Source organism: Leptonychotes weddellii, chromosome 1, assembly GCF_054177405.1.
Source record: "Leptonychotes weddellii isolate Sample4059 chromosome 1, ASM5417740v2, whole genome shotgun sequence".
NCBI lineage: Eukaryota > Metazoa > Chordata > Mammalia > Carnivora > Phocidae > Leptonychotes > Leptonychotes weddellii.
The window spans coordinates 77976963-78004799 of record NC_138369.1 but is presented as its reverse complement, the minus strand read 5'-3'; the positions used below and the strand labels follow the sequence as shown (position 1 = coordinate 78004799).

The window sequence follows — 27837 nt, the reverse complement described above, 5'->3', positions numbered from 1 at the left end:
GTCTTTTCCTCCCCCTTCTTCCAGCCCTTGGACTCATCAATCCCTGTCCTCTAGATTTTTTGGGAGAAAAGCCTAATGGTCTAAATTCTAGAAGACTCCGCTCTCACCAGAGGAAGCCGGCCATGTTTCCCCACTGCCGGAGTCCCAGACATGAGTTCTTGGGAAGCTCACACTATGCCTGTCTCTGGCATAAACACCTGTGCCCACATTGAGGCAGGGAGCAGCAGGTCCTACCCACCACCGCACCCCGCTCTTCCTGGCTCCAGGGCTCCCTGCCCCCAGGACAGCCAGCTGCTGCATCCCCACGGGCGGGGCTCCCTGGTGAAAGAAGCCTTGTCCTCTGCAGGTGAATTTCGCATGAGTCACAGCCTGGGCCAGGGTGGATTTGGCCCCATTCAGGGCTGGCATAAGGAAAAGAGAGTTCAAGAGATCTTGAATCAATTTAGCATGCGGAAGAGCCAGAAAGGAACTCCATAGACTTGGAGTTGGGGCCAATTGACTATATTTTAAAATACACATTTTAGTAAAGGTAGTTCCTGACATGGAGTGTGACATTCTAAAAGTTAATGTAACACATGAGCCCCAGAGGGTTTTACCTCCTGGACGTTTCATCAGGTAGAATTTCGCGAGGATTTTTATGGCACTGGTGAACTGTGCCACGCGCCAGGCGAAGACCGAATAAGCCAGTCAACGTTTTCCTGATCTTCGATGACCATGACATGCCCCGCAGAAAAGAATGTTGCCAGCCAAGCTGGCAACAGTGTTCCAATAAACGTGAGTGTAGTAAAATAACAAGAATCCGAGAAATCAAGGACTAGAGCTCTTAAGAGAAACAATCTCTAGGCCTTCGTTTGTCACGCGCTCCTGCAGCCAGCCTGGCCTTGCATGTCTCACACGCATGCCTCTGGGCTGTGCGTCCCGGAGCCGGCCAGCCCTCCCTGCCCCTCATGCAATGCATGGCCTCACCTATTTTGCCACCAAAATAGCTCTTTATTGGGTCAATTCCACTCCCTACACATGGGCCTCGGCTCTTGCAAACTGGTCTTAATTCCTCCAGTTGTGTTCGTGATCTTGACCCTTCTGGGGTTTTCCTTAGGATACAATCCGTGCCCCTTCCCAGGACCCACAAACCCTCCAGGAGTGGCTCTGCCTCACCCCGCTTTTACCTGCATGCCGCTCGTACTGAACTGCATTCTGTGCCGTGGAGCGTGTCAGCCACATCTCTCAGCCCCTCCACGTTGCTCTTCCTCAATCCTCCTCGCTGCTCTTTGTCTACTCCTATTGCTTCTTAGCTCAGGGCCACTTTCTCCGGGAATCTTTTCCCAAACCCTCTCCCAGTGATGCTGGGTTGGTGCTTCTCCCACATGCTCCCTGTTCTCTCCCGACTCGGTGTGGAGCAGGCTACATTATGCTTTATTGTGGTAATTATATATATATATATATATACACACACACACATAACATTTACCGTTCTCACTATTTTTTTTTTTTAAGATTTTCTTTATTTATTTGACAGAGACAGACAGCGAGAGCAGGAACACAAGCAGGGGGAGTGGGAGAGGGAGAAGCAGGCTTCCTGACGAGCAGGGAGCCCGACGTGGGACTCAATCCCAGGACTCTGGGATCATGATCTGAGCCGAAGGCAGACGCTTAACAACTGAGCCACCCAGGCGCCCCCGTTCTCACTATTTTTAAGTGTATAGTTCAATGGCATTGAGTACATTCACACTATTGTATGACCATCAACACCATCCATCTCCAGAACTTTTCATCTTTCCCAGCTGAAGCTGTACCCGCTAAACACTAACCCCCCATTCCACCTCCCACCCAGCCCCCAATAACCACCATTCTACATTCTGTCTCTGTGAATTTGTCTATTCGAGTTTCTTCATATAAGTGGAGTCTGCAATGTTTGTACTTTCGTGTCTGGCTTATTTCAGTTAGCATAATGTCTTCAGGGTTCTTCCATTTTGTATGTAGCATGTGTCAGAATTCCCTTCCTTTTTAAGGCTCAGTGATATTCCATTGTACCTATCTATCACATTAATTGTGTTGGTGGACATTTGGATTGTTTCCACCTTTTGGCTATTGTGAATAACCCTGCTATGAACGCTGGTGTACGAATATCTGTTAAGTCCTGTTTTACATTCTTTTGGGTATATACCCAGAGGTGTAAATGCTGAATCATATGGCAGTTGTATTTAAAGTTTTCTTGAGGAATCGCTGTACTGTTTTCCATAGTGGCCACACCATTTTGCATTCCTTCCAGCAGTGTACAAGGGCTCTAACTTTTTCCACATCTTACACAAACAACACGATGTTTTCTGTTTGTTGTTGTTGATAACAACCATCCTGATGGGTGTGAAAGGGTATCTCATTGTGGTTTGGATTGGACCAGGCAATGCTGTGGTCGCTTGTTCAATAAGCTGTGTACCCCAGTAGGCTGAAGAGTTTGTAAAAGCAGCACCTGTGCCTCTCTCCATCACCTCCTGTCGCCCACCCCAGCAGAGTGCCTGCCCACAGTCACTATGGCTAAATAACTGACCAACTGAGGATGAATGAAATTTGGCCCGGGAGTTTTTTCAGGACTCAGCATTTAAGCTTTCCCCCTGTCTGGATGACTCTGACAAGAAGACATCTTGCCCTCCCTTGCTGTTCCTAGGATAGGCCTCCTGTTCAGTTGGGGAGCCCCGTAGGTCAGCAGTTTTCAAATGTATCCTATACAAACACCAGTGTAGAGGACAGGTAAGAGTGGGGCCAGGCTGGACAGAACATGTGTGCCTGGGGGAGGGAGAGGGCAATGAGGAGAGCAGACCCGCCCCCACCCCACCATCCAGGGCAGCCTGGGGCAGAGTTGAGCCTAAGGGACAGATCTGGTCTGCAGCCCTCATATTTCCTCTCTGTGGGGCTTTGAGGCCCACAGAGATCAGGGCTGATACCCTCTCTGGGAGGACCCCAAATGAGAATTAAAGGGAATTAGGTTAGTATGAAATGAACAAACCCATAGAGCAAGATCAGTGATGTCAGTGGTGTCCATTGGCTTGGACAAGCTAAGAGAAGAAGGGATCTTTTTTTTTTTTTTTTTAACATAATGTATTATTTGTTTCAGAGGCACAGGTCTGTGATTCAACAGTCTTACACAATGCACAGTGCTCACCATAGCACATACCCTCCCCAAAGTCCATCACCCAGCCACCCCATCCCTCCTACCCGCCTCCCCTCCAGCAACCCTCAGTTTGTTTCCTGAGATTAAGAGTCTCTTACGGTTTGTCTCCCGCTCTGGTTTCTTCTTGTTTCATTTTCCTTCCCTTCCCCTATGATCGTCTGTCTTGTTTCTCAAATTCCTCGTATCAGTGAGATCATATGATAATTGTCTTTCTCTGATTGACTCATTTCGCTTAGCATAATACCCTCTAGTTCCATCCACATCATTGCAAATGGCAAGATTTCATTTTTTGATGGCTACATAATATTCCATTGTATATATATATACCACATCTTCTTTATCTATTCATCTGTTGATGAACATCTAGGCTCTGTCCATAGTTTGGCTCTTGTGGACATTACTGCTATAAACACTGGGGTGCACATGCCCCTTCAGATCACTACATTTGTATCTTTGGGGTAAATACCCAGTAGTGCAATTGCTGGGTCGTAGGGTCATTCTATTTCAACTTTTTGAGGAACCTCCATACTGTTTTCCAGAGTGGCTGCACCAGCTTGCATTCCCACCAACAGTGTAGGAGAGTTCCCCTTTCTCCGCATCCTCGCCAACATCTGTCGTTTCCGACTTGTTAATTTTAGCCATTCTGACTGGTGTGAGGTGGTATCTCATTGAGGTTTTGATTTGGATTTCCCTGATGCCAAGTGATGTTGAGCACTTTTTCATGTGTCTGTTGGCCATTTGGATGTCTTCTTTGCAGAAATGTCTGTTCAAGTCTTCTGCCCATTTCTTGATTGGATTATTTGTTCTATTTGTTGAGTTTGTTGAGTTTGATTAGTTCTTTATAGATTTTGGATACTTGCCCTTTATCTGATCTGTCATTTGCAAGTATCTTCTCCCATTCTGCTGGTTGTCTTTTGTTTTGTTGACTGTTTCCTGTGCTGTGCAAAAGCTTTTTATCTTGATGAAGTCCCAATAGTTCATTTTTGCCCTTGCTTCCCTTGCCTTTGGCGATGTGTCTAGGAAGAATTTGCTGTGGCTGAGGTCGAAGAGGTTGTTGCCTGTGTTCTCCTCTAGGATTTTGATGGATTCCTGTCTCACATTTAGGTCTTTCTTCCATTTTGAGTCTATTTTTGTGTGTGGTGTAAGGAAATGGTCCAGTTTCATTCTTCTGCATGTGGCTGTCCAATTTTCCCAACATCATTTGTTGAAGAGACTGTCTTTTTTCCATTGGACATTCTTTCCTGCTTTGTCGAAGATGAGTTGACCATAGAGTTGAGGGTCCATTTCTGGGCTCTCTATTCTGTTCCATTGATCTATGTGTCTGTTTTTGTGCCAGTACCATACTGTCCTGATGATGACAGCTTGTGCTCGCTTCAGCAGCACATATACTGATGATGACAGCTTTGTAATAGAGCTTGAAGTCCGGACTTGTGATGCCACCAGCTTTGCTTTTCTTTTTCAACATTCCTCTGGCTATTCAGGGTCTTTTTTTGTTCCATACAAATTTTAGGATCATTTGTTCCATTTCTTTGAAAAAAGTTGATGGTATTTTGATAGGGATTACATTAAATGTGTAGATTGCTCTAGGTAGCATAGACATTTTCACAATATTTGTTGAGAAGAAGGGATCTTATGGAAGGGAGACCTCAAGATCTCTCAAGGCCTTGGAGAGCAGACAGTGCTGATTGGTTAGTGTGGGCCAAGTTAAAAACAGCCGCATGGAGTGGCAGTCCAGCCTGGCCTGGTCCCCACAGCCACAGGCTGCATGGTGCTCATGGCACGCTGGGAGTCTCTGGGACCCTCACAGAAGGGTCTCAAGGTGCAGCCTGGCTCCTGTGGTGCCCATTTGTAATAGGAGGGACTAAACTAGACAGTCTCAAGTCCTTTCCAGCTCCCCAAGTTGTAGGATTCTTGGTTGCTGCCCACATTCAGTAAGGACATTAAATGCCTTTGTGTGACACACTGCCAGGCTTATCCAGGAATCAGGCTCCGAGGGTCAAGACACAGGAGCGATGCATCCCAGGTGGGGCTGACACTGTCTTCTGTGAGACAGAATGGCCTTTGTCCTGCTAAAGAGAACCACACCCTGAGGACCTCAAGCTTGCGGCTGAGCATGGGGCACTTCAGGCCAGCAAGCCTGGGTTTTGATCCTGGATCCCCCTCTTTCAACTGGGTGACCCTTTCCTCCGGGAATGACAGTATCAGCCTCCATGCTCAGGCCCCCGCCTGTACTCGTAGAGGACAAAGAATGGATAGCCATGGGCGGAAGATTCGTCTCCCACCCAAGAAGGTCTGCTCGCAGAGCAGGGAGGCCACACTCTGACCTCTGTGTCTATAGTCACTTCCCAGAGGCCTGAGAGGAAGGGCAGGTTTGGAGGGCAGCTGGTGGAGCCAGGAGACCGGCTGGTGACTGGCATGCCCTCTCATTGCAGGGAACAACAGCTTCTTCCAAGCTGAGCTCTGTCAGAAGCACTGGCAGGACCTGCCCCCCAGCAAGTGCCACAGCACCACCCAGGACTCCCAGAAGGAGACCAGCAGTATGTGGGCTCTCATGGTGGTCGGCCAGCTGCTGGCAGGCGTTGGGACGGTGCCCATTCAGCCGTTTGGAATCTCCTATGTGGACGACTTCTCTGAGCCCAGCAACTCACCCCTGTACATCTGTGAGTCACAGGCTTGAGGAGGGCAGCAGGGAGGGGGCCCAGTCCTGAAGTGGCCTTTGCTGAGGCCCTGAGGGGCTGAATCGAGGTCGGACCTTCTTTGCCCCACTAAACACAGCAAACGAGTGCCGAGGTTTGGGGAGCAGACAGATCTGGCTGGAAGGCCAGCTCTGTTACCTACAAGCTGTGTGATCCTGGGCAGGTGGCTGGGCCCCAGGGTCCCAGGTTCCCTCGCTTGCAGAACGGGGCTAATAGTATCCGTGCCCTGGGCAGCTGTGGGATTATATAAGTAATGTAGGTCACCCCTTAGCCCCACGCTGGGCACAGGGGAGCTCCTTACCAGCTCCTGGAACTATTGCTGTCCAGTCCTCCAGGCACAGGCCTGGGTACCCGTGTCTTCCTGACCGTCCACTCAGGGACAGGACAGCCTCAAGGAAGGACAAGCAAAGCAGATAACCAATGACCACCTGACTGCCCCCATCCTTCCCTTAGAACAAGCCACACTGAGCATTCTCGAGGCCCATGCCCCAAACCAGACAGAGCACCCGCACTGGCTCAGTAGCCCCACAGCTCCTGCCAGGGCCCCCAGCATCATACTCGCAGGGAGCCTCGCCCACCAGCACACCCGGCAGGAATCTTTAAGTGCTGGGGAGGCTTTTCCTCCTGGCAAGTGGATCTCTCTGGCTGGAGGAGAAACAGCTTTGGTTCTGCACATCTCAGGATCTTGAGTGATTCTGGTCTTGTCTATGGGAAATGCCCTCAGTGCGGACTTGTTAGGGCCAGGGGACAGATGGCGTGACATCTCAGGAATCCCTCAGCTAGGGAAAGAACCTGGGGCTGCCACACTCTCTCAAGCTCCCTCAGCCTCCTTTGCCTGCTCCCCTCTCCAGCCATCTTATTTGCCATCTCTGTATTCGGACCGGCCTTCGGGTACCTGCTGGGCTCCGTCATGCTGCAGATCTTCGTGGACTATGGCAGAGTGGACACAGGTGAGTGTGTGCAAGGATACTTGTCCTACCACTGGTTCCACGAAGCAGCCCCCCCGGCCCCAGCCAGGCAGGACAGAAAATGAAGCTTTAACTCCAGATGCTTGGGCCCTCTCCTTCCCTCACTCATTCACACCTGCGGAGCCTCAGACAGCCAGGAGCAGACCGCGTGAATCTTCTGGCCCAGGACCCTTTCTGTCCTCAGGAAGTTCGTAGCAGGAAACCTTGAGACCTGGGGCAGGGCCTCAGCTGTTGCCACCACAGCTGCCCATCTTGGTGGTGCTATTAAAAACAGTTTTATGGTCCTTGGACTCTAAGGTGGTGTTTAATTATTTTAAGAAAAGATTTAATAAGAGCTCTTTTGAGCATCAGAAAAGCACTACATAAAATATACACATGGATTATGATTCACGTCATGCTTAACAATGTGGGCATTGGCAGTAAACAAGCTGTGTCTAATCCTGGTTCCACCTCTCACTGGCTGAGTGACCTTGAGCAAGTATCTAGATCTTTCTGTGCCTCGGTTTCCTCGTCTATAAAGTGGGGCTAATGATAGTAAAATAGAGTCGTTGTAAGGATTAGAACATGCCTGATATATATTAAGAGGTTTACAGGTATGAGCTCTTATTCTTCACAAAATGGTATGGACTAAATCACTGTGTATCTTAGAATGAAGAGGACATATGGTCTATAGACCAGGGCACAAACACTGAGGTAACCCCTCATGGAACCAGCCCCCAGTGAATCCTGCAAGAGCTCATGGCCTTTGTAAGCTTGTCCTATGCCACCCAGCCTCCCAGAGGGCAGGGAGAGCCAGCACTGTCACAGAGGGGCAGGCAAAGTGCTTTGGAAGCTCCAAGGCAGGAGACAGTGCTCCTGCCCGAGGTGGTCAGGGAGGGCTTCCCAGGCAGCTGACATCTGCACTGAGCCCCATCGGTGGGTGGGATTTCTGCCTTCCAGGTGGAGAAAAATACTTGGACAAAGCCAAGAGGTGGAACATGTGTGGAGTGTGGTGGTGGTACAGAAAGCTCCCACTAGCCAGAAGATGTGGCTAGAAGGCAGATCTGAGCCAGACTCTTGGGAATAGTACTCCCACCAGTTCCTGGCACACAGATCAGAGCCTGCACATCACACAAAGAATGTGGACAGGCATTAAAGCCACCATGCTGCCAGAGTCCACAGACTCCTGTTCTTGGGGACCATCAGACCATGATGTCTTCCTTGAGGTGTCACCTGCCTTTACTTCACATGACAGGGAAAAGCCCGGGGGAGCTTTCTGCCTCAGGGTCAAGCCATCTTTGCCCTTTTACTGGCACTTCCTGAATTGGTTCCTGCCTCTTGGTTGCCCAAAGAGACTTGCAGCTGAGCTCCCAGTACCAGGGCCAGTGCCCAGCGATGCCTGGCATTGCTTGGCTGAGGGCCATTCTGCTACCTTCTTCCTCCTTCCATGCCCACATAGTTTCTTTACAAGGAGAGACGCAATGGCAGACTCTCAGATGCGGGTGGGAGACATTGCCAGAAGTATCTCTTTTGGAGGCTCAGCAGCCCACTCTGATGATGGTTGTTCCCTCAGGCTCCTAAGGATTATGGGGCCTCCTTTCTTAGGGATCAATAAAGTTGGGAGGCAGTAGCAGTCAGTGGTTAAGAGTGCAGGCTTGGACACCAGGGAGACATGGGTTTAAAACTGACCAATGAAATAATACTTACCAGCCTTGACCTTGGACCAGTGCAAAGCTAACGTCTCTGATCCTCAGTTTTCTGATTGGTTGGAGGTGGGTGGATGCAGCCTCCTTCATTGTTATTTCTACCAAGGGTTGGGAATAAAATAAAGTGAGGCCAAGGTTCTGATTCCTTCAGCCTGGGGATTCTCTGATGCTCTGCTTTATGCTCAGTGGTCACCATGCTCTGGAGACCAGATGGCCTGGAGAGGGAATGTTGTCTTGACTCAGATTCTAGCTCATGGCTTACCTCTTCTGCATCATGGGAAGAAAGTCCCCCTGATCAAAGGCCCTCTTTACAGCAAAATGAGAACCCACATTCATCCAGAAAACACTGTTCCCTTTGCTTTCTTTCCCAGCTGCCGTTAACCTGAGCCCTGGAGACCCCCGGTGGATTGGAGCCTGGTGGCTGGGCCTGCTCATCTCCTCAGCGTCCTTGGTTCTCACCTCTTTCCCCTTTTTTTTCTTTCCTCGAACAATGCTCAGGGAAGCGGAGGTAAGGTTCTGAGAGCCCGTGACTCCCTGCCTATCAGAGTTCAAGAAAGGGAGGTGTGGGAAAAAAATAAACTGAACTGAGAAGCAAATTCTGGGTGAAATCTAAACAAGTTATATGACACAGGACTTCTCAGAGGCTTTGAGAGGTGAGAGTGCTGGTGAATTTCCAAAAGACGGTCTCCCACCAGTGTCCCCTTACCATGTCAGCATCTCAGGTATCAGGAGGGTTCCAGGGAATGCAGTTTGGGAAACACCAAGTTCACAGTGAAGAGCCAGGAAAAGCTGAATATATGACCTGGCACAGTTGGCCCATCACGTGTGAACCTGCAGGACTGAGTTGGAAGGAGACCCCCTAGAGCTGAAGAGCGTGAGGGCGAGCTGAAGAGCGAGCCGACTATGGGCAGATGGACCTTCTGTGTGTCTGCTGGGGAAGAAGTCAGAAAAGGATGAGAATGGAAGACAGAGATGAGAGGTCTAGGAGGGGCTTTGATGTTAGGCCTAGGGTCTAAAACTTGTTCCGAATCCATGAAGTTCTGGGGTGCTGCAGTGACTGGGTGACCACGCAGGGGGCACCATGGCAGCTGGGCTGAGGTCGAGGAGTCAGGAAGGAGGGGAGGCTGGCCATCTGAAGAGGCCTGTGTAGAGATGGGGGATGAGGCTGAGCGCCAGGGCGGGGGCTGCTGGGCAGCCGAGGCGAGGGCAGGGAGCGATGTTCTTGGAGGGGCTGCCAAGGACTGAGCGGCGGACAGATTGGAGGAGAAGGGGGCCGAAGTGAGCCAGAGCCAGAGCTCAGCGTTTGGCAGTGAGGTGTGTGAGATCTAGGCCGAGCTGTGGGAAGAGGGGCGGGAGTGGGAGAGACTCCGCTTGTCTTGGGGAAGAATTTCAGAGGTTGTCAGTGCATTACGGTGGTTTGGGGGTCAGGCAAACCTGAGTCTGAGTCCAGATGCTGAGTGATCTTGGGCAAGTTTCCTTGTTTCTAAGTTTCCTTTAAAATACTGGAGATAGAGCACAAGTCTCAGAGGAGGCTGTGAGGAGTGCCGATGCGTGTGGAAGGCTGGGCATGGTGCCTGGTGTGGAGTAAGCACTCAGTGCGTGGGAGCTCCCGTGCCTGGTAGTGTGTTCTCCAGGGGAGCCCCAATGGCATCAGGGCTCGGGGGGAGCCTTGCACACCTTGTGCAGGGGTTCAAAGCTGCAGCTGACGAGTTCACAAGGGGTAGGCGAGCTCACTGAGGTGGTATGGGTAGAAAGTGTGGGCCAGGGGCCAGGATGGAGCCTTGAGCAGGACTCAGCTTTGGGCCCAGAAGGAAGCAGGAACTCTATAGAGGAGACAGAAAGAAAGAGCTAGAAACAGGTAATTCTAGACCAGTGTATCCCAGAAGCCTGCGGCCCCTGGAATCTGAGGACGGGGAGGAAGTGTAGCCATGACAGACAGACAAGGGGTGAGATCTGATCGGACACCTTTTGGCATCAGTCAAGGGAAAGTTAGATATGAATAACATGCCCAGGGGAGTGTCGGGAGGCATTGTCGTGGATGTGTTCTGGCCGGCAGCCACAGCACTGGGCTCACTGACATGCAAGTAGCATTTGCTTCAAGAGAGCATTCTCTGGGCGCCCTCCCACCCACACCTGGGGCAGCTTAGTGCTGCCCGCCCCTGAGCCACCGAGACCAGGAGGGGCAAGGGCCCAGGGAAGGGTCACTACAGGGAGCCTACGCCTTTAACATTCACCCCCTTTGCTGCCTGCAGAGGTCTCCAGCCATAGTGGATGAGGCAAGGAAGATGGACGAGGTCAAGCCAAGAAGCTCCCTGGTGGATTTCATTAAACGTAACTAACTGACCCAGCAAAGTCCTGGGGGGCGGGCCTGGCTTGCAGTGAGGGTCAGGGGGTATCCCAGCCCATGTGGTGTGGTGTGTGGTAAGGGGCAGTAAGAGCAGGTGGTCCCATCTCTCAGGAGGGGTTCTGCCAGGGGTCCTGGTGACTGCTTCTGTGCAGGTTCCAGGAGACTCAGAGCTAAGCAGAGTCAGCCCCACCTCCATGGTCCGGCCCCCGTGTTCTCTCCTCTCCTCTTACATGGAGGTGGCTCTCGTGTGAGGAGGATGTTCCCAGTGTTAGCTCTATTTCTATCCAGGCTTTGCCTGATATCTCCCAGGCACGTCCTCACTTTACTTAGCCCGTTGGCATGTTGAGTGGGAGTCGAGCGGCTGTGTGCCCCTGGCCACTGAACATCTTGGTGCCTCAGATCTGCCCTGAGGAAGAGAGGAAGGCTGCCTGGAGGAGGAGGAAGGGCAGTGACTAGTCCCAAGCTACCCGTGTGGTGACTGCCATGAGGGCCCGGCCCCTGACAGCCATCTGTTTGCAGGCTTTCCCCGCATCTTCCTGAGGCTGCTGATGAACCCACTCTTCATGCTGGTGGTCCTGGCCCAGTGCACCTTCTCCTCTGTCATTGCTGGCCTCTCCACATTCCTCAACAAGTTCCTGGAGAAGCAGTATGGTGCCTCCGCAGCCTATGCCAACTTCCTCATTGGTGAGTCTGGAGGGTGGGGGTCCTGCAGGAGCTGGGGGGCCCTGCCTGTAGGAGTGGCTGGCCCTCCTCCACCCATCCAGGGATGGGCGAGGCCAGACCGGACACAGACAAGAGCCAGAGGAGAACTGGCCCAGAGGAAAGAATTTTAAGGACATTTTTCCTGGTTAGCAATCTAGAATGTTCTTGGCAGATCTTTGGGGCCCCTATCATTCCAGGCAGGAGTGGGTGGAGGCTAGGGTCTGCCTTCCTCCCCGTCAGAGGGGCTGGAAACCTGACAGCCTCCCAAGGCCCTGACATCATCAGGGCAAACAGAGGAAAGAGAGAAGGTAGAATTTGGGGTTAGGCAAAATGCCTCGTGGTTTTTTTCCTTTCTTCACCAAGGACTCAGTCAGATACATTCACTTGGGTAAGGAATATGTGGCCCAGTGATTCTCTACCCTGGCTGCACTTTAGGATTCCCTGGACAACTTTTAAAAAATACAGTCACCCAGGCTCCCTGCTCAGTCAATGAAAGCAGAATCTCTGAGTGGGGCCCAGCGTTGGTATTTTGTGCAGCTGACGTTGAGAGGCACTGATGTGGTCCCACCAAGTACCAAAGTGAACTACAGAGCCCAGTCCACAGGTGAGCCTGGCCATATGGATGTGGCAGGGTGGTCAGGGCATTGGCTGTGACCTCATCCCTTTAGCCTTCAGTCACCAGCTAGCACATCAGACAGCGACACCACCGTGGGACCCATCTGGTCACAGTGAGAATGCAATGAGGGGCCAGGTAATGAAAGGTGCTTAATAAATGCACCTTCAACCCACATCCCTCTGGCTGCAAGGACTCCACTTGTTTCTTTATTCTTTGCACAAGCAGGGCAATCTGCTAAGTCAGGATAACTCTGTAGATGCTCCTGGCAAATAGTAAGTGCTCAATTAATGTCAGTTATTACCACTGCAATTGAATGTATCAAATGTTCCTTCAAGTAGCCATGCCCCTTTGTCCATGGTTCAGCTCAGTGTCTGTGCCCTGCCCCCACTTCCAGTCCTGTGCACCCAGACAGCTTCTCTTTATCTGTAGGTGCTGTGAACCTTCCTGCCGCAGCATTGGGGATGCTGTTTGGAGGAATCCTCATGAAGCGTTTTGTTTTCTCTCTGCAAACCATTCCCCGCGTGGCTGCCACCATCATCACCATCTCCATGGTCCTTTGCGCCCCTCTCTTCTTCATGGGATGCTCCACCCCCACTGTAGCGGAGGTCTATCCCACCAGGTAATGGGAATGAGAGGTGAGAAGATCCCCTTTGCTGAGGTCAGAGCCTGGATCGGGCTGCCATACGCTTTCCTATCTGCTTCCTCAACTCTCTTCTCTCCTTTTCACTTTTTGATCTAATCTCTTACGTGGCAACTTAGAAAATGAGGTCTTGAATCATATGCTCAGTTATGAGAAGAAATCTGAGGGTCCTAGTGGGCCAACAGCAATCAGGGTCAGGGTTCTGTTTTTTAAGAAGCACCAAAAACTAATGAGTTTGGTTTAAGGATAAATCTGTAGGGCTGTGAGCCTCAAGAACCAGGAAATAAGCTATGTTTAGCATCAGCTCTATGCCGGCTACAATTACAAAGTCTCCTTGAGCTGCTGAAGAAAGATGAGAGAAGGAGACTTGAAAAGATCTGGGAAAGAATAATGAAAGTGATGGCAGACTCAAAAAATTAGGGCAGGTAAGGAAGAGGGCAGGTAAAGTATACCTGTCAGTTTGCATAACGCAATCTGGTCCCAGGTTTTAAGTCTGGCTTCATGTTCAGGAAGAGCTTTAGAGGCCCATGAGGGGAAGGTGCTGAGCAAGGAGCATTTATTCTTTCCTGGGTGCCCCTTCCAACCACCTCTTCTTTTAGGTTTTCCTAATGAGGTTGCAACGTTTGGAGAAACTGTACCTTTCAGTCTTGGTGTTTTCTGTTTTTCTTTGAAATACCATCTCTTGTCTTTGGTGGGTGAAGGAGAGAAGGGGCACAAGGGAAGGGAGGGTTGCTCAGGGCAGGAACCCCCACCCAGTTTGTATTGTTCTGCAGGCTGACTATGGATTGAGAGAAGCCGAGAAGACTTTGAGCCTTTGGGTGGTTCTCACTAGGAGCTTTTTTTAAAAAGATTTATTTATTTAGGGGAGCCTGGGTGGCTCAGTCGGTTAAGCGTCTGCCTTTGGCTCAGGTCATGATCCCAGGGTCCTGGGATCGAGCCCCACATTGGGATCCCTACTCAGCAGGGAGTCTGCTTCTCCCTCTGCCCCTCCCCCCGCTTATGCTCTCTCTCTCTCAAATAAATAAAAGAGAAGGAGAGGGAGAGGGAGAGAGGATCTCCAGCAGACTCCCTGCTGAGCGCAGAGCCCAACACAGGGCCAGATCCCAAGACCCTGAGATTATGACCTGAGCTGAAATCACAAGTCAAACGCCTAACTGACTGGGCCACCCAGGCGCCCCCCCCCCCGGGGAGTTTTTAGCACAGGGCTTTGTCATCAGACTGGGGTGAGTTCTGGCACAGTGCTTTGTCGTTGGCGAAAGTTACTTTTCTAATCTTCAGTTTTCTTGTCACGAGAGGAACGTGATTTAACTGTAGAGTTGTCGTGATGGCAACATGAAAAGTCTTGGGCACTGTGCCTGGCACATAGATACCCCATTAATGTTAACCACCAGCAGTGTAATTATTTTAGCAGAGCCCTGGTCTGCGATTTGTCAGCCTATCCCAACCCCCTCTCCCCCCAGAGAACAACCGTGACTGTCAGATGAGGAGGATGGTAGGAATGGTGAGATCAGCTGGTGAAACCCCCTGGATTATGGTGCAGCGGGGATGCAGTGACCAGGGGCCCCAGCCTTCTGTCAGCCCAAGCCCGGGTGGAGGAAGAGAGAAAGGAAATATTGCCTGTGACTTTGGTGTAGTATCTGCCATCTCTTTCATCGGAGTCCTGGTTGGGTGGTTGGGTGGTTGGTTGTCTTTTTTTTTTTTTTTTTCAAGATTTTATTTATTTATTTGACAGAGAGAGAGACAGTGAGAGAGGGAACACAAGCAGGGGCAGAGGGAGAGGGAGGAGCAGGCTTCCCGCCGAGCCAGGAGCCTGATGTGGGGCTCGATCCCAGGACCCCGGGATCATGACCTGAGCCGAAGGCAGACGCTTAACGACTGAGCCACCCAGGCGCCCCTGGTTGGTTGTCTTAATGCCTTTCTGCAGTGTGGGGTTTGCTGACCAGGTCTTTCTGGCCAGCACTTGGTGGGTGCCATGAGCACTGACCAAGCAGGGCATTCACCATTGGCTCCAACAGGCGTAATTCAGATCCCAGGGTGGCGCTGGCCCAAGACAAACGGAGACACACAGGCACACGAACCAGGCGGGGAACCCACGCTGGGCTGGCGTGGGGAGGTTTTTCTTTGGTCTTGCTTTGTTTGATCCCCCATTTCCTGTTTTGCTGGCAGGACATCAAGTTCTATACATCTGCCGCTCCCTGCCTGCCGCAGGCACTGCCGGTGCCCAGACTCCATCTTCCACCCGGTGTGCGGAGACAATGGAGTGGAGTACCTCTCGCCCTGCCATGCTGGCTGCAGCGACGTCAACATCAGCTCTGTGGCCTCCAAGCAGCTGGTAAGGGCCGGAGAAGGCCCGTGGGGGTGTCTGCGCTCAGCCCGTGCCCTCGCACACTGCTCCCCGGCTCCAGGATGGGCAGAACGCCACTCGCTCCCAGCCTCGTGGCTCTGGGCCACACCCGCCCTCTCTCCACCTCCCCTTCCCTAAGGTCATGACCAGATGCCTACAGCCCAGAGTTAATTAAAGTTTGGCTGATGTTCAAAAAAAATTCACATTCCTGAGCCCCAACAATGCTCAGAGCAGGAACGAGCCAAAGCAGTCCTTCAGCTGAGGCCTTAGAGTCTCATCCTGATGGATCCTAAGGGGCATCTCTGGGTCCTGCATCCTGCCTGTGTGGGAAGCCACAAGGACAGGCCCAGGGAAATCGAGAGCAGAGGGTCTTCTGTGATCTGAACCCGGAAGGTTAGAGCTGGAAGTGTGATCTAGGGCATTTGGTTGAATCCCTCAGCCCTGATGTGTAGCTATACAACTGGCCTAAAGTCATGCAGCTATTTAGGGGCAGCTGTGGGACTAGAACCCAGGACGCTGCCTCAGTCTGGCACACATCTGTTCAAGGTCATGTATCTGCTGGCCACCGGCCTTCCACTTGTGCAGCCCTCGTTCACTGGGCCCACGAGGTGAGGTTCTACCAGCCCTCAGAGGGCTATGGCTCCCGACTTCTAGGGTCAAGCAGCAGCAAACCAAGTCAAGACATCTGTTCAGCTATTCGGCAAATACTCAGTGAACAGCCAGCACAGCCACGGGTGTTGAGGACTCAGTGGTGAACCCATCAGACGAGGTCCTGCTCTCGTCGAGTTTGCATTCTATCAAATAAATGTACAAGGTAGTTTTAGAATGTATCCCATGCCACGGAGAGACTTGATGACTAGACTCTCTAGTTCCTGGGGGCCCCCCTGTGGAGGTGACATTAGAACTGAACAACCAGAAGAAGAAAACCTTAGGAAGGCCTGGAAGTGAAGCCTTCCAGGTAAAGGAACAGCAAGTGCAAGGCCCAAGGGCATGACAGAGCCAGGCACAGGAGAAAGCAGGGAAGGCCAGGGTTGGCGCTAAGAGGCATGTCACACCCAGGTCAAGACTGGGCGGGCCGGGCCCAGGAGTCGGATGTACCTTCTACTAAGAGCAGTGGGAAGTTCGTGCAGTTCTGCTAAGGATGCCCTAAGGAGAAGAATGTGCCTCATTACCTTAAGCCCGTGTGGAGGGCATGGACAAGGCTAGCCCCCGCTAGGCATCCTCCTCCGAGAGCACAGGGCAAGGCTGCTCCCACAGCCACTTCCGTGGGCAGAAAGAGAACAAAGAGCGCAAACAAGGTGGTCTCTCCATGGCCTTCTAGTCGGAGGGGTCTGTGGTGGCTTCTGTGGTTTTCTTATCTTTATTTACTTACTTCTGACTCATCTACTTCCAGAAATCATCTTGACAGGTTTCCAACAACAGCACAAATCCACTAGCATAACATCAAGAAAAGACAGTAAATTATAAGGGGGGGAAAAAAAACCTATGTTAAAGAAATGCAGACTGACGGAAATAACAGCCATATTATATAGAACTAACTTCTGAGCTTCCTGGCAGCCAAAATAAAGAGGGTGCATAGTTCCTGCTGTCGGCCAGGAGGAAGCATACTAGCTCGTTAGTTCCATTAGCAGTTGTAACTGCTATGGCACTTAAATGGTCCCAGGCTAGGCCGTCAGACGCTGTGAAAAGTAAGGTGAAGACCCCCTGACACGGGCAGTGGCCCCCAAGGCCAGTTGTACCAGAGTACTGCGCCATATGAACCTGCAGACTGGAGCCAGGGGCCTCCTTCCCTAGAGTCCTTCACAGACAGGAGTTCCTCTCAGGCAGGAAGCTCTGGCAAAGGCCTGACAGATGAAGAGCTCAGTGGGTTCCACTGGGTTCCCACTGCTATCTCCTCCTGTCTATCCCGTCCTTACCTTCCCTGCAAGAAGCACACAAACAGCAAACACAGCACCCACAGAACCACTGTGGTGATGCACAGGGCGGCCTGGCCCCAAAGAGAGCCCTCCTGGCCCCCGGTCCCAAGCCGGGTAGGCCTTGCCTGGCGATAGGGTCCCGCATGTCCTGCTGTGGGTGGAACTTCGGGAGGGGCCCAGCCCCCGCTCGATGGCCGGTGTTGGTGAAGACGGTTTAGATGGCCTAAACAGTGGTCAGAGGTGGTATCCGTGGGGCACCTCAAAAACCTCCCCGGGTCTGCCCTCCAGCCTCCACACACAGCATCGCCCGAGGGACTCTGGCTGGAGCTGGTACCGGCGTTTGAAGTGTGTGGTGGTGCGGGTGATGACAGATCTCCCCCTCCCCCTCCCTCTCCTTTCCAAGACGTATCTGAACTGCAGCTGTGTGACTGGGGCGTCCACTTCAGCCAAGTCGGGATCGTGCCCCATCCCCTGCGCCCACTTCCTGCTGCCGGCCATCTTCCTCATCTCCTTCGTGGCCCTCATAGCCTGCATCTCTCACAACCCGCTCTACATGATGGTTCTGCGGTGAGTGCGCCTCTCGGTCCCCCACGCTCCCTGCTTCTGTCTCTCCTCCTTTCCTGCCACTGAGAGACCCCACCCCCAGGAGGGCAGAGCCACGAATGGCTGAGCCTCCGGGAGGCCAGGCTGCCTGGCTCCACACTGTGGAAATGCTTGAAGATTCACATATGTTTAAATCCTGAAAGAACTAAGAGGAAGGAAGAGAATTCCATTAGATGTACAAAATCAAGGGGGGGGGAAATGTGGAAAGTTCAGAATGAGGGCTTTGAGAAAGGATGAAAATAAGAAAAGTGTGCTAGGAGCCAGGACCAAGTTCTCAGGTCAGAAGAGAGAGGCTGGCCAAGGTGGGAGGGGAGAGCAGAGGTGTCCCCTTACAGTGGCAGTGGAATGCCTCTGAGGTTTTGAGAGGGAATTGACCCTTCCCTCACCTCACCCTCTGCCAAAGAGAAAACAACATTTCAACCAAGTTCACCTAACCCACCCCTGCCCGCCTCTTTCCTGTCCTCACCCCTCTTGAGAGCAGAGAGGGAAAAACACAGGATCTGGATTCCCAGTGCTAGGGTCAAAGGCCCAGCTCAGCTGTACACTGGCTGGATGTCCTGGGATGTTGCCAACCTCACTGAGTCTCAGTTTCCTCATTTATCAAGAGGTTCATGATATTGACCACAAGGGACTAGTGTCAGGATTACCTGATAAATTGCTTTGTAGATGTAAGGTACTCTATATATTGGTTAATTATCACTATTAACCAAATTCTAAGAATTATTAACAGCTAGCTAGGTGCCAATGACCTATTTTCCCCAAAGGCTAGGAGAGGAAGAACAGAAGCAGCCACCTGTCAGGGCCTGGTATTTTAGCCTATTGACAAGTTAGCTTGCAAACTACCAAGCTCCTATTTTTTTTAAAGATTTTATTTATTTGACAGAGAGAGACACAGCGAGAGAGGGAACACAGGCAGGGGGAGTGGGAGAGGGAGAAGCAGGCCTCCCGCCGAGCAGGGAGCCCGATGCGGGACTCGATCCCAGGACCCTGGGACCATGACCTGAGCCGAAGGCAGACGGTTAATGACTGAGCCCCCCAGGCACTCCCCAAGCTCCTATTTTGTTACTATTTCAAGAATGCTGGCAGCAGACAGGAGACTCCTGGTTCAAAGACAAAGGCCTGTTACTCACAGGTGCATGCAAAGAGCAGGAACCTTGCATCATTTATCCTTGTGCCCCACATCCCATGGAGTGACCTGGAATGCCCAGGTGTATGCGTCACATGCAGTGAGCTTCTCTCACAGTGAGGAACACTGAGCTTGGGAGAGCCACCACCTATGTAGACCAATCCTGCTCTTGGTCTAGGGTAAGGTTTTACCCCATGCCTCCAGGTTGCTCATGGCAACCACAGCCCTGAGAAGTAGCCCAGGAAAAGAGCAGTCAGAACCTTGTGTTCTTAGCATATTCCCCAGGAACATGTGGGGATGCTCAGGGCCACAGCATATTGCCCCTCCCAACACCATCAGCACCCTCTTTCTACCACTCCCCACCCTATGCATTCCAAACACTGGTGCTGTCATCCAAGGCCCTTGAGTGGGGTTACCTCTTGCACCAGGGCCAGATGGGCCATGGTGGACCCTCTAGCCCTGAGAAATACCTGTGGGTGGCCATGATGAGGAGAGGGAACAGGATAAGGACATTTCACAGGGAAGTTGCTGAGCAGCAAGTAGGGGGCAGTCCCTGTCAGTCCACCTCCCAGAGGATTCCATCAAGCCCCAGAGCTAGGGAAGCTGTGGAGGAGGAGCATCATTTCAACCACAGGATGGGCTTTCCTAGAAAACCTCTCCCTTCTAAGTCTGATCATGGGCTGGAGTGAAACTAAAGAGGCTCCAGGATCCCCAAATCATTTAAAGATAAATCCCACTGGCAAAGATGAGAGAATGGATGCAATTTAGTGTGAAGAAGGTGAGCCTTAAAGGTGACCTTGTAGGCGACCCAAGTGTTATTTGTACCCTGGCCCCCAACCAGGCATGGAAATACAGGCTGGGAGGAAAGGTTCACCAGAAATGTGGAAGAAGAGAGTGGTCCAAACTTCAGAGTTAGTTCACAGCCAAGGGCAGATACCAGGAGGGGCTCAAGCTGTCCATCAGAAGCCAAACTGGGGTGCCCAAGCCCTATTCAGTCCAGAATCTAGGGGCGTCTGCCCAGGGACAATGACCAGGACTATTGTGAATTTGGGCCACTGGAGGGACCTGTGGGCATAAAGGGAGCATCCATTAGATTGAGATTTGAGGCACTTTCCATGGGGTGGGCGTCCTAAGTGGGTGCCTCAAGCCCATGAGTATCGCTTTCACTGGTCCACCTCTCAGAGGAACTGGAAGAGGGCCCCTTTCCACTTTGCTAGCAGGACTGTGAGGCCAGAACAAAATGTGTGCAGAGACCTGAACATTACTTCTGAGTTCCCTTCCTTGATGTCCCCTCTGCCCCAAATGCCCTTCCCCCACAGGCACCCCCACCCAGGAGTGTGGGTGTTCAGAGCACGAGAAGCCTGGTGCTTCTGCAGGCCACTGCCTGGCTCCCCACCTTGTGGTTGGGGTGTCCTCTCTCTCTGCCCCCTGCCCAGCTGGGATGGCAGGGCCTGGCAATACCACCGCCAGATAGCTTCCCCATCTCTCTCCGAATCTCCTTCCTCAGCCAAATGCTTGTCCTCTCTTGAGGGAAGAAGGGTGGGGGCAAGACTGGCTATATAATTTGTAGGACCCAGTGCAAAATGAAAATGGGAGTCTCCTGGTTCCAAAATTATTAAGAATTTCAAGACCAGCCACAGCAGAGCATTCAATCAAACCTGGGGCCTTTCTGAGGGCAGGGCCCTGGGAGACAGCACAGGCCCCACGCCCACGAAGCTGGCCCTAGGTAAAGGATTCTTCTAGTTGCACACAGAAGCCTACGGCCCAGGGGCCTTAATTACACTTTCATCTGGGCTGTCTTTATTGCTCTTCACACTCTATGGGAGTTGTTCAGACCTGCTGCTGTGAACACACCCTTCCCCATCCTTCTCTCCATTCCCAGCCTCTTCTGCCCTCTGCCTCTTGAAGGGGGCAGGGGCAGCCCTGAAAATCAGAGACCAGAGGTTCTCAAATTTGAGTGCACAACAGAATCTCCTGGAGGGCTTCCTAAAGCACAGATGGCTGGGCCCCACCCCCAGGGACCTGAGTCTTAGGTTTAAGATAGGGCCTGGGAATCTGCATTTCTAATGAGTTCCCAGGGGTGGGGGCTCACGCTGCTGGCCCAGCGATCGTGCTTTGAGAACCGCCGATACAAACAACGGGAGCACGCGGCTGAGGTCAGTCGAGTCAGCCAGCTAGCTGTCAGGCCCCTTGAGGGTAGGTTCTGGCTTGCTCTGAGGCCGGCTGCCCCTGACTGAGTCAAGGCACAGCCCCGAGTCCTCTGGCTGCTGACTTCCTATCTTCCTTTTCAGTGTGGTGAACCAGGAAGAAAAGTCATTTGCCATCGGGGTGCAGTTCTTGCTGATGCGCCTGCTGGGTAAGTGTCTGAGATGCCCCCTTCCTTCCTGAGGAGCGGCGCCAGGGCATCCGAGGGCTGTGAGGTGCAGGGAGGGGCTGAGGGAAGCCCTGTCTCATCTCTGCGGTAAGGAGAGGGCGCGCATCACCAACACATCGGCAAAGGCCGAGACCCTATATGGGCGGTTTCCCCGTTACTTGAGGTTAGGAAAGATTCCATCTAAGACATTAATTCCAAACAAAACTACGTAAGAAAAATGAAAAGTGGACACAGCTGAGGATACCTAATGAAGAATTGAAGGCAGGTATTTTTTCATCTCTCTCCAAGAACTGGCTGTAGGAACAAAACCCTGCATTCCTGTCCCAGCCAGAACAGCAGCTGAGCCCAGCCCTGGCTTCCCTCCCACTTGACAAAACTCACTCCTCTTGCCTCTATTCTGCAAATGTTCTCAGCGCGGGGCCCTCTGCCGGCAAACCCGGCCTATGCTCAAGAAGCCCAGAGCCCACGGAGAAATGGAGCCTGCGCAAATGGTCAGCAATGCCCCCCAGGAGGGCCAGCTGCCCGCGGGGAGCGGGGAACACCCAGCCCTCCCTGCGGACCTGGGCTGGGGGGGGGGCATGCGTGCCCCTCGCCCGCCCTCTCCCAGAGGCTCATGCTGGACTGTGCCTTCTTGACCCATCCAGGCAGTAATATGCAGGCCCTTGCAGTGCCGGGCAAGCCAAGTAAAGGGACTACGTTCAGCTGAGTATTGATTAAGGACGCAGTGGGTGCCCAGGGCAGCGGGGAGTAGGGCAACTGCAGTGGAGGGACTTTAGCCGCTCTCGGAGTGTCCTTGCTGACCTCCAGTGCTGAAATCCCTGCAGAGCCCGCTGTGCCTTATTATCCGGGAGCCAGGCTGCAGTTGGCCCTCCAGCAGCTTCCATCATCCTTCTGGGCTGTGTTGGTGATGTCCCTCCTGGGACCTGCTGAGCGAGAACCTGTGCAGGGCCCTCTTCCCCAAAGGTTGGGTGAGGAGTGCAGATGATGAGGACTGAACCAGCTTTTCCACGGGATCTCTCGGTATCGGGCCACTTGCTGCCCTTGTCCCAGCACTGCCCCTTCAGAGCCTGCTGCTCAGGCCTATATTACCAGCGTGGAGGATGCAGGGCATGAAGCCCCGCGTTGCGCCCAGCGCAGCCAGCGGCCAGGAAGGGCTCTGAAGAGCTTCTCCCAGCCACCTGGAAAACAACCGCTGTCCCACTGCTCATGGCACCTGCCGCCTTGTTTTGTCACTTGAGCTCAGACAACTCGATACGGGATCACGGTTAGAAAATCTGGGCTGGAGGCATTCCTTTCATCATCACCCAAGAACGCAATCGCACTCTGGGGTAGAAAGAAGGACTTCACATGGATAAAACCCAGCAAGTTTAAAATTACCCACTGGGACTTGGCTGAAAATGTTTCTGGACTGTGTTTCTATTTAGGGTAGCATCCTTGGTGGACAATCCCTGTGGCCAGTTTCCATCCCCTGCTTAGCCAGAGACTTGGAAGTGAGCAGGGTGTGAGTAGAGAGGCTGGTTCTCAAAGGTTCCCACTTATGGGTGGAGCCACAGGCAGATCTCTTGCTTTCCTCCTCAAGCAGCTTCTCACAGTGCCCTCGACAGAGTCGGCGAGGCTGTTCTGAGCACAGTGGTTCAGGGTGTGGATCCTGGATAAATCCCTCCCCAGTCCAGTGACCGCCCAGAACTGTAGCTAAGAATATGGGGGTCATCCTGAATACTTAACAGAAGGAAGGCATAGCCTCTGCTGGATCGGGGCTCACCACTCAGCTGTGGGGAAGTTCAGGGGGCTGGGGTAGAGGCTCTGAGCAGCCAGGGTATTGGGGGTCTTCTGGGGGGGTTGTCTAAGCCAGCTGGGCAGCCTGGTGTAGTGGAGGAGCATGGGCTTCGAGGAAACTAGGGCTCAAAGGCCAGCCCTGACCCTCTTGGCTATGCAAGCATGAGCTCGCTGTGCCTACCTTCCTCCTCCTTAGAGCGAGGGCACCCACCCACCTCCAGGCCCTGTGAGGACGTGAGGAGTCGATGCCCCACGGTGGAGGCCAATCCGGTGTGAGAACTATATTGTCGGTCTGAGCTGGCAGCTAGGTGACCTCTGTGACTCACTGCCCTGACAGGATGGCTCAGGTTTCGTTTCTCTTCTAAGCCTCTAGTGAAAGAGGAATTCAGCCGTCAGGCAGCGATTTGGCTTTCCGAAGTCACTGCGGTTCCCAGGGGTGGGGCAGAGCCGTTCTCATTCATGGGAACCATGCAGGGGCAGCTGCGGGGCGGGGGGGGGGGGCTTGCTGCCCACCTCGCCGGGCACCTCTGCCTGCAGCCCCGTGTAATCTGGGCTCTCTGAACTCTCTTCCCGCGGACGCCAGCCTGGCTGCCATCTCCAGCCCTCTACGGCCTTGCCATCGACTACTCCTGCATCAGGTGGAGCTTGCAGTGCTCGGGGAGGCATGGAGCCTGTGCCTACTATGACAATGACGCTCTCCGAGACAGGTGAGGGCCCAGCACGCCCCCGTGGCCCGGGGTGGGCGGTGTCAGGCACTGGGCCAGAGCAGAGGGCAGCCATCTGCTGCGGTGCCCTTTGTGGGGGCTGCCAGGCTCCCAAGGGAGAGGCCCAGAGGGGTGCTGCCACAGACAGGGAGCAGGGGTCACTGGTGAAGAGAGCCATGAACGTCCTGGAGTGTGTGTATGCGCGCATGTGCGTGCTGCTGGGAGCTAGCGCCTAGTCCACAGTCCCTCAGGAGAAGCAGTCGCAGAAGGACGTTTGTCAAACGGAAAGGGGCTGGCTGGAGTCTGAGGTGAGGCCGTGGCTGTGGGACGATGCCAGGCCAGCTCCCACTGCTCAGAGACAGGTGGCCCCATCGTGGCTCACAGTAGAGGTCAAGGGCAGGTGGGCCTACCCTGCCTCAGCGGGTCCAAGCCCAGCTGCAGCTTCATTAGTTCTGCACCCCTTCCAGCCACCTCACCTGCTGCCATCATCACATAAACCAGAAACCATGCGGAGAGTGGGCTTGAGGGGGGCTGAACGGTACGGGGGTGGCATAGACAGCCAGGAGAGGGGTGCCCCAAGAGGGCAGCGAGCAGGTACCCCTCTCCTTCTGGCTCTGCTGGGAGGACTGGACCCTCCACACTGGCTGGGGCTGCAGTGTTGCCTCTGGCCCTGGGGGAGTCACCGGTGCAGGAATGAGGACCACTGAATTAGGAGTCTCATGCCTCCTGGGAAGTGATCCCCACCTAAGTGGTGACAGCATATTCCCCGGGCCACTGTGAAAGTGATGCTACTCTTCCTGATGGGCCTGGCCCACGGCATGGCCACAGAGCCTCCACACCCCCTCACTGGTCTCGTCTCCTCCTGCCCCACAGGTACCTGGGCCTGCAGGTGGGCTACAAGGCGCTGGGTGCACTGCTGCTCTTGTTCGTCAGCTGGCGGGTGAAGAAGAGCAAGGAGTACAACGTGCAGGAGAAGGCTGCGGGCCTCATCTGACCCCTGACCCTCGGCCCAGCCACTGCCCTGTTCCAGAAAGTGGACCCTGCCCCTCCACACCTGCCTGTATTTACTAATGTTAACACATCATTTCCGTTTTGTTTTCTAAATAAGAGAAAACCCCAGTCACCATTTGCCCTCCCTGCCTCCACCCCCCCACCCCAGGATTCCTTAGGTCCACTGTGTACCTGGACTGGATGGGCACTGAGCTGGAGGGCCAGGTCTTTCCTGGCTCCTTTCAAGGCACCTGTGTGTGCCCAAGCTTTCCTCAGTGCTGGATCCCCCAGCAAGGATGCCCACTGAGGCAGCCCCTGCTCCCCCACCCCAGCCTTGTGGGTGGGGCTGGTTTCCTAAGTGGAGAGAGCAAAGCGTTATCTTCCCAGGGGAAGGAGGGAGAGGGCTGGGTTATGATTAATGGCCAGAGGCAGGCTAGGGGAGGGAGAGCCTGGCTGTAGCCTTCTTTGTGTCTTGGTTCAGCATCAGCACAGAACTCAGGAGAGACTGGCCTCCTTCCCCTCAGATCTTTGCTTCCTGCCCCAAAAGGCCATTTTGGAAGCTGCCATGTTGGGAAGTATGGCCAGCCGGTCCCCTCTCAGCTACCCCACACTCAGGCACCAGAGCAGAGACCAAGACACCATGAGGTGGGTCATCCAGATGCTGTTCCTGTTAACTCTAGATCCTTCTGTGCTGAGAAAGCCACACCATGGTGAAGACCCAAGGAGGGCCGTGAAGTGGTCAGTAGCCCAACCTCCCGCACCCTCTATGTGAGGATGAGACCACTGAACTCAGAGTGACGGGAAGACCCTCCCCGAGTTTCCTTGGGAGCAGATGAGGTGGCCGCACGTGGGCTACCCTGTCTGGACCTCACCCTGTGTGCCAAGAGTAAAGACAGGCAGTCCAAGATGTCAGCAGAGCAAGCAATGAAGCTGGGGGGGGGGGCGGGTGTCAGGGTCTGCCAAGCTGGATGGTAAGCCCATGAAGTAGAGGCCAGGGTGGTCCGCTTCCCTGGCTCCAGACACTCCTATGTCCAACATGTTCTCAGCCTCTCCTCACTGCCCCTCTGGGGGCCTGGGTTGAGCGGCCCCCCTGCTGTGTAGTAAAGGTTCAGAGTTAGCTGTCCACAAAGGAGGCCTTTCATCAACAAGTATTATATTTATTGCAGACCAGCTTTGTGCAAGGCAGTGCTAGTACATGGCTCTCCGGTGAGCTCTCCTAGGCTCTCCCCTCCCCGCCCCCCATCCACACTGGGCCTTCTCCTAGAGTGTGCTGGGGACAGCGGCAGGGGTGACACAGCATGAACCCAGAGACTGTCAACAGGACCTTCACCATCTATGTCCCACCAGATGGCCCCTGCACCTAGCCCTTTGCCAGACAGAGACCTGGCTCACCGTGTCCTCTGGAGCAGCTGGGAACTGGTTATTGCCACACATGGCTCTCTTGAGCGCCATACCTCTCGGAAGAACCCTCCAGAAGCATACCAGAAGCCATCTCTGGAAAGGGCTCATATGGTGGTAAGCCAAAAAATGTATGTCAGTGGCCAAACCGCCAGGAGACTGAAGTTTTTGTGAAAGCCACTGCTACACGTGGCCTTTTTTCCGAAGATCTCACTCAGGAAGGGAGGCTCCATGCAACCTCAGGGGCTAGTTTCAGCATTTTAAGATGGTTCCGCTTGGAAAATGATTCCCTGCAACTAATCCTGGTCCTTCTCTCTGTGATTTAACCAAATTCTGAAGGCACTGCCTTCAGCTGAGCTCACGAACAATGAATGCCAACCTGCAGATTCTGGAAGATTGCTTGCCCTCCCAAGGCTTTATTCTATTATGATATTGCTATTAATATATTATAATTTTGCTATTGACATAACTTGGTCATGAATTTGTACTGTCATCTGTGTCCGTCAGAGAGCCTATAGAACCTGCACTTTCTGGCCAAAGGAGATGCCCATGCCCCAGCCACAGGGGCGCATGGCCATGGGGATCGGAGGTAACGCCGCTCTCCACCCATCAGCCTGGTTCAGAGCAGGCAGCAGGCTCTCGTTGTTCCTTCAGTGAAGTTCTGCAGATAACCATCAAAGGCCCACAGTGCTTGGCTCTCAGGAGGCCTGATCCCTGCCTTGAGTTTATATCCACAAGTGGAGTGGAGCACCAATAGCTAAGTCCGTGATACAAATCAGAATTAATATCATAATCATCTTTGGTCACTTGGGCACAGCCATCCTACCACTTCCCACAGCAAATCTCTTCTCCTGACGGCCTGCAGAGAATACAAGGTGTCACCTTCATTTCACTTCTAGAGCAAACACTTCTAAAGCTGAGCAAACATCCTTGAGTGCTGGACACTCATAGAGGATGTGGTTAAAACACAGCTTCCCAACCTCTCCAGCCAGCCCCCGAGTCTGTGGGAGTGGCACCTGTGACCGGCCTATCCTGTGAGGCCGGCGTGGGTGGTCCCTACACCCTGGTGGTGGGTCATCAGTGAGGCAGAAACTTGGCGACACCCACTTGTGCTTAGGCCACTGAGAACTTTACAGACTCTGTCGGCCTTTGGTAAGGAAAAGACGACAAGGGAAGGGGGGGCCTGTTAATCTGATTTCCTGGGTGGCTGCCATCAGGAGCCGGTGGGCATGAAGAATAGAGCTCACCGTTCTGTTAAGAGCATACTACGTACTAAAAGTGGGACTCTCGCTCTCCCAGCTTGAGTGTGCAAAAATGGCACAATTTTTCTCTAAATCAGTTATGTTTGTTTTCTAGCTGTCATCCTGCTGGCTGGCTGGAAAGTAGCATCGTCCATCCTCGATGGTCTGGCCCCAAAGGCATCCACGGTCCCTTGGGTCCTGCCAGTATGAGTCTTTGGTCCTTTCCCAGGCTGAGGCTCCCTACGTGCCCTGCTTCCCCCTGAGCCTGGAAACCGTGCAGAGGCCAGATGCAGGGCTAGGCCCTCCCCCGCCCAGCCCCAGGAAGCCCACCCCTCTGTTGCACTCCGTCTGCCAGCATAATCCAGCCCCTCAGGGGCTGAACAAAAAAAGCCAGGAAAGAAAGGGTCTGTAGGAAAATTTTACCTCATCCTTCCTGGAACTTCTTAGCACAGGAGGGGGAAAATGCAGTGAAAATCAAATACCATATCTCCACAAATTATCCCTTCGGCCTAAAGCCCTCTGGGGTGATCCTCACCATAGCCGCA

General features: G+C 53.2%; 1 protein-coding gene across 1 annotated transcript in view; it reads left to right on the top strand.

Moving 5' to 3' along the window:
* Window positions 1–26520, top strand: part of SLCO2A1 (solute carrier organic anion transporter family member 2A1) — an 83963-nt gene extending 57443 nt beyond the window's left edge. The window contains exons 4-14 of the mRNA XM_081826666.1: window positions 5599–5826; window positions 6714–6812; window positions 8887–9023; window positions 10768–10846; window positions 11382–11546; window positions 12610–12799; window positions 14987–15152; window positions 17484–17647; window positions 21101–21165; window positions 23543–23666; window positions 24537–26520. Coding sequence (XP_081682792.1) covers window positions 5599–5826; window positions 6714–6812; window positions 8887–9023; window positions 10768–10846; window positions 11382–11546; window positions 12610–12799; window positions 14987–15152; window positions 17484–17647; window positions 21101–21165; window positions 23543–23666; window positions 24537–24657 — 1538 coding nt within the window. The 3' untranslated portion in view covers window positions 24658–26520. The remainder of the gene's footprint in view (window positions 1–5598; window positions 5827–6713; window positions 6813–8886; window positions 9024–10767; window positions 10847–11381; window positions 11547–12609; window positions 12800–14986; window positions 15153–17483; window positions 17648–21100; window positions 21166–23542; window positions 23667–24536) is intronic.
* The last annotated feature ends 1317 nt before the right edge of the window (window positions 26521–27837 follow it).